The sequence below is a fragment of the Rhagoletis zephyria genome, unplaced genomic scaffold, assembly GCF_001687245.7.
Source record: "Rhagoletis zephyria isolate East Lansing unplaced genomic scaffold, Rhagoletis_zephyria_1.1 Rzeph_scaffold_07725, whole genome shotgun sequence".
Lineage (NCBI taxonomy): Eukaryota > Metazoa > Arthropoda > Insecta > Diptera > Tephritidae > Rhagoletis > Rhagoletis zephyria.
In genome coordinates this window covers 23,119-29,950 of record NW_016164807.1, presented here as the reverse complement: position 1 = coordinate 29,950, position 6,832 = coordinate 23,119, and the positions used below count along the sequence as shown (strand labels likewise).

The window sequence follows — 6,832 nt, the reverse complement described above, 5'->3', positions numbered from 1 at the left end:
CTGTCCTGTCGGACATGGTAGCCTCAAAACTACTGTCGCGTTGGAAGACGCACGCGGTCGATTGAAGGTCAACTTTGCGAAATTGTTTTTCTTCGGTTCATATCTTTTAGAATTTGTAATATTCCAGCATTTTATATTTCATGTTCGTCTCAGGCACCCATACTTACATACATACATACATAGGTGCACACACATACATACATGCATACACAGCTATCAAATATGCCTCTCAGCTGTACTGTGCATTTATGAAACGAGATTTTTCATTTTGCTCCATTAAAAAGTTTGTATAGGCCTTAATTCGCTTTAGTCCGCTTTTATATGTACACACAAACTTGCTACCAAAAAGGTATTCCTCTGTACTTGATTAATTCTTAATTTTTTTGCGTTTTATTTTTTTCTTTGCTGACCTTCGCTTGTCATGTATCAACACTACGGCTGTCACTTTGGCCATCCTCACTCTTGGGGGGAATGCCTTGTGCGATAAAATGTAATAATTTTACTTATTTACTTACATTTTTTCTCACTTGTTACTTTCTCCAACCATTCTTCTTCCTCCTCCTCTTCTTCTTCTTCTTTTGTTGTTATTGATGCTGAGGCGTCACAAATGGCTTAACAAATTGAATTATGCTTGCCGAGCGCGAGGGAATTTTTGTTGGCTAGTAGAGTTGTTATGTTTGTTGTTGTAGTGCGTTGCGGTTACTCTCTCCTGGCATTCCTTTATATTGCTCCAAGCTGCAGGCAGCCGCAATGGATATGTTCAGCTGTGTCGCATTTTTTACGGTCTTCATTAATTCTGCTTCTTTTATTTTAACTTTATACTTTTTGCTGCTTCTGGCTTGTCCTTCAATTCCCTGCGTGTGTCCAGCATGTCGTAAATTCTTCATGGCATAATTGAATTCGAAAACTTTTTATTTTTTATTTTTGACAAGTTTAATTCGCATTGCGCACTTCAACGCAGCGTTCGAGTGACAAAATCTTCAATTTGAGCATTTTTTTTTTTTTTGCAGGACATTTGGGTATGCGCTGGGATTGATGGAGCACAAAACATGTGTATGTGTGTATGGGCAGTGATCGACATCGGCTTGAAGTTGCCAAACAACAATTGCGGTGAACCTCTTTCATAACTTTTAATTTAGACGGCGCAGTTATAAAGGAATACAGTCAGGAGCAGAGTAGTTCAGTCAAACAGTTAGCCTGTTGAAAGTCCTTAGAAATGACCAAAGGGTAAGGAGGGATCAAATCTCAAATGGTTTACTTTACGCAGATAAAAATTGAGTCTATTTAAGTTATTTTGCAGACGAATTGCGCTGGAAAGCATGTGACGTTTCGCATTCTCCTCTCGCTCGATAGATTAGGGATAGGGCATAAGGGCTACAGGTGGAGGCTAATTGAGGTCGCCTTCATCCCTAGCGTAGCTAAAATTGACCATCATTTAAGGGTCTACAATTCAATTACACCGCGACCAGATTTGAACTATTGTGCCGCTATTTTCACTTTAGTTGTTTAGTATACAGACTATTTGTATTAACCCCTGCTGCGAAATCTGCATTGGCTCAATGTCGCTGAGCTTATAGTCGTTTAAAAATCTGGCTATGTGATGAGCTAGTGTTGGGCAGGTGGTATATATGTATGTGTTTCATTGATTCCTTTTCTTCACTACAGAACCTGCTAATATATCTTTACCCCAGAGGCCAAGTATGTGCATATGTTTATTGCACGTATGTATAGTGGCTTGTTAGTGCTCCACATGGGGTTTTTAGGTTTTTTCTTTGTTGCATGAGCGCAGAACTTTTTTGAGCGGTGGTGTACCCTCTAACCTTCCCCAATTTCCATCATATCCCTCATGAAATAGCACTTAGATTAGGAGACCCTCTATGGCACTCTTTAAGGGTTTTTGATGAGAACCAGTAGCTACCTAGAGCTTTGGGGATAGATTGGCTGCCCAAAAGTATAGAGATTTTAGTTCTGGCCTGTTTAATAACACGTGCGTGGTCTCCGGTATGGCAGCTAGTTTCACCTGAAATAACGTTGCATCTTTACTTAAGGGAAAATATGTGCAGAGCCGCGGTCTCACAACACCCGCACCCACACCGTAAGGTGTTCTTGAGCCATCGGTGTACGGTTTTTGTGAATCAGGGTGCAGTCCTCACTTCTGCTAAAATTTTCACGAGCAGGAAATATGATCTTGTACCTCTTCGTTAAGCTGAAGATAGGATCAGTTTGGTTTGAGTACAAGGTTTTGGGTATAGTTACGTCCTTTCCCTTTGAGATTTCAACGTATACGGCAATGTTGCATTGTTTGATATTTTTCGTTGCTGCCACCTCCTTGCCAGATGAAGTGGTATAAAATTGATTAGGGCTTCCATACCTGCAGTTTTCGTTGCCTCCGTTATATTTAGAGAGTCGTTGGATCTGGCACATTCTTTTTTAATGGCTGTTGTTTGAGTGGTCTTTTTCCAACATACAAGGGCTCCATACACTATTATGGGTTTGACCGTCTGAGTACTTATTGACCCAGAAAGTTATTTTAGGATTCTGCTCCAACTTTTTTCCCCACGAGCTCTTTAGTGGTAGACAACGATTTCGTTGCAGCTTCATGCACTTTTTATTTAATTTCATACTAGTGCTGAAAGAAATGGACTACAAAGTAGAAACAAATTTTAAAGCATAACAACTGATTGTAAATGGCAATATCAAATGTCCTAATGCGAGTACCACACTGCAGGCATATTGATTCATCTTTTACTTTAATAATAATCAAACTTTGGATTGAAAATTTCAGACCTTCCTTCTCACTTCATTCTAAGTAATTAAAGTATATAGCGGGCTAAGGAGTCACGAGTACCAGCTACCATTTCTTCTCATTTATCCTTTTCCCATTGAAATTTGTATGTCCAACAATCAATTTAACTATTTGCGTTTCTATTTAGTACCTGTGCCGCTACCACTTCTAATCCATGTCACTTTCTTCTCTTCTCTTTACACAGACTCTGCTTCGGTGGTGGTGCACGTCATCAATGGTGAACATCCGGCTGCCATGCAACATGGCAACAGCAGCGCCAATCGCCTTTCCAGCACGCTGCACGGCATGCTCTATCGAATAGCCCAACGCACGCTCACCACACTGGCCGCAAGCGTCACCACAGCGACAACAACAGCGGCAGTGGCACGCTCAAGTGAACAGCTTCTGCCGCCGGCCACCAATGAGCTGGAGCCACACACAGCGTGGCCCTTGGTGCTTCTACGACGCCTACTCGACCGAGTGCTGCTCGCCGCGGCTACAACGAATTGGTGCATCGTGGCGATGGGCTGGCTGCTCTCCCAATGGGCACTGCAATGCGGTCAATGGCAGCATCAACAACAGCAGCGACATCGATTGCGACAGCCACTAGAGGACTTTTGTTGGTGTTGGTGGCATTGGCGGCGATGGAGTGGTGGCACTTCGTTACCCAGGTGATTGCGAAATTGAACACAAGTGAGGGAGAGGGCGGAATGAGAACGCAAACAATGACATAGAAAACATGGAATGACTGCGATTTTACACATAGAGTAATTGTAGTTGTAATTGTAATTGTATATACATAAATATTTGTTCCTCCTTATTTTCGTAAAACAACACAGACTCTCTGCAAAAGCAAACGTACACACATATAGTTGTATGAAAGGGACATGCCACAACTGACAAAAAGTGCAACAATACAGCAACACAATACATACACATAAGTATAAGTGAACGAACACAGTCATGCATACATTAGACTGTATCACCACTAAAAAAAAAGTTGCGAGTTTACCATCGGAATTACAAAATTTATTATATTTGAAGACTTTCACCAAAATATTTCGAAAAAATAGCAAAATTTACTTAAGCTGAAGCGATTTGAAAAAAAAACCTCCAAGAATTTACATAACTTTTTGTGAATAAACATAATTTCTTAAGGGGTTTTTGTCAAGAATCCCCAGGACGCAAAAACAGTTTTGACTTAAAAAACTGCCTAAAAATATTACACAATTATCAATCTTTATCTTATCGTACTTTGAATTAAAATGTTTGCAAAGAAACAAAACGGGTGAAAAAATATCTTCCAAATGATACCTTCTAAGTCTAAATCAGTAAAGTTTTCGCCGAATTATTTTAAGTTCTTCTTAGAACAATCTTTGAAAAAGTTCAAAAACAGCATCAACAATTTCATTATTACGATTCTGTTGAAATTTTTTTAATAGTTTGGTGAAAATTTTTTAAACCTAAACTGCTTTGTAATTTGAGGCGATCTTTTTCAAAAAAAAAAAACACAATAAACTAAATATTTTTGTTCATAAAAAAACTTAATTTTTGCAGGTATTTTTAAATCGGTCCAGCTGACGTAAATCCTAATATTTTTTCTAAATATTTTTGTGCAAGTCTTAAAATATAATATCTCTACTTTATGATTCCGATGGAAAAATAGCACCGATCTTTTGTTTATGGGTAGTGATGCGGTCTAATGTACAAACCTAACTACCCTGCAGCGAAAGCTACTGGTTGTGAACTAGAATGTTACCAGTTTGTGTTTCTGCCCAACTAGTTCGCGTTCTCTCCCTAATTCAATGTGGGCGACTGGTAGTAGCATTGCCTGGTCCTACGAGATGTTAACTGTCCACTCCTGCATCAGCACTTACTGGTAGAAATACTAGTTGCATTGAAGCAGTTGCCATTCCTGAGGTCGTTGATTTAAGTCCATGCGCAGCGGAATTATTTTTACTATTTTATGGTTTCTTTTTCAATTTAGGGTTTTTATTGAAATATTTTAATTTAATTGTTTAAAATGAAAAATAAATTTTTTTTAATAAATTTAATTTTTATGGTGCATGCATTTATTTACCGACGTTTTTTTCTCAAATGAAATTAGATTTTCAAATTTGTGATTCATATTTAAATTGAAATATTTAATTAATTTGACTTATATTTATTTAATCTTAAAAATCTTAACCACTTCCAAGAGGATTCGAACCTGCGATCTCGGAATCAGAACGTCACAGCCGATATTTTTGAAGAAACGCCAGTTCAAAGGCGGATGTTGCTGAACGCAAACTTAAGTTGCTCGAAATCGTTAAACTACTTCATACTACATACTAGTTAATGAACTGGTATTTTTACCGACTGGTTTGGCTTTTAACTGCAGGGTATAAACACATCCACTCAACGAGCCGTGCTGCAAGTCTGATTGCCCTACATAAATATTTCAATATTGAATTAGTGTGATTGAGTTGCATTGAGCTGCAATGGACTGATTTGCTTCGACATCTATGTAATAGCCACTGAGACCTTTAGTTCGATTTCAATTTTGCGCTTTATGTTCGATTTTGCATTTTATTTATCCTCTCAGCTATTCTGATACCATTTACCTAAATACCTACATAGGTATACATACATACATGCATGCAAGTGTAGCTATGTGTCTGTTGTGCAAAAAAAATCGAACTGTAACAAAATTAAATTTAAATGGTATGCAAATTTGCAAATGTAAAAATAAAAGGATAATTGAAATGGAAAATAATGAATGCGACTGTGTGATTGTGCAACTAATTGATTGAGCGATTGTGTTGAGTGAGGTATCTATTAGAACAATAAAACTTGAAAACAACGCATTTTCTAGCAGTAATTGTCTGAGTAATAGAATTATAATTGTAATTATATATATATATGTACGAGTAATATTAGATATTTAAAGTTTAGGAAGTACTTAGTTGTATAAAACAATTGAAGCATTTAATTTCGAACTCATTGCATTCATTATACATACTACATACATACATGTATATACTTTATGGAAAAAATGTGGTAAAAAAAACATATGTGTATTTACTGTCGACGAACTAAGTAATTGCATAAGTACTACAAGTTTGCTTATCGCATCATTTTAATTGTTTGTAGTCCTCAACGAAGACTCTTTTATTTGTTTACTGAAGGATGTAGTCGAAAATTTTATTGAATATTTTTTCATTTAGTTTCATACAAGCGTTACCACCATCTTAACTGCAGTAAAAACTAACTTATAATAAAGTTGCCTACAGTTAGTTCACAGTAGCCTAGTTTTTTCTCCAAATTTCTCTTCCTCAATACTATACCCATCCAAAATCAGTTAGTCCACTTAGGGTTGTCATTGATATTATGCACTTATTTAAACGCCTTAATAACGGGCTGTTAATAGTCCGCCCAGTTCAGTAGATAGATTCAAGAAAGTTGCCTTCTCATGATGATGTTGTGCTCTTTAACAGATAGTTTTTGAATCTCATTTACAGTGTAGTCAACCGACATCAGAGGGCATATCCTGGGAGCCCTAAGTGCATTGTTCTGATAGATCCGTATCTTCGTCCTACTAATCCCAAACGACCTTAAAGCTACGGCATATCCGTAATATAGAACCAGCCGGCCAATCGCCTTTCATGTTTCCAACATCGTTTTTTTTTGTGTCGCAGAAATAGAATTTCTCTCAGTGTAAAAAAGGCTCAAGGAACTTTAGGCATTTGCTGCCGTTCCTCATCTTTATATTTTTAAAAGCAATTTTGTGCAAGGATCCCCAAGGATCCACAATTTATGCGCAAAAATCCAAAATATGCGCACAGCCGCCATCAGAAATAAGGTATGAGGTCATAAAATAAACTACACCCAAATGCTAATAAAAAGTGCGTCCAAAAAACGTTCGAATCAAATTTTGAGCACTTTGGCTTTATTAAGTGGCGGTAAAATAATTTTACGCACTTAAGCCATGAATTAAAAATCCCAATGCGCCTATGCGCGTGCCCAAGAGGGCAATGCGCTCAGTCACGGTAGCTTGCGAGCAACTAC

General features: G+C 37.7%; 1 protein-coding gene across 1 annotated transcript; it reads left to right on the top strand.

Annotated features, from left to right (window-relative positions):
• Positions 1 to 2,990: 2,990 nt before the first annotated feature.
• On the top strand, positions 2,991 to 3,493 carry LOC108374444 (uncharacterized; the record flags this gene model as incomplete). The annotated part of the gene is made up of 1 exon (XM_017630423.1): positions 2,991 to 3,493. A coding segment is annotated over one exon (470 nt), but the record flags the coding sequence as incomplete, so codon positions are not given.
• Between the last annotated feature and the right edge of the window lie 3,339 nt (positions 3,494 to 6,832).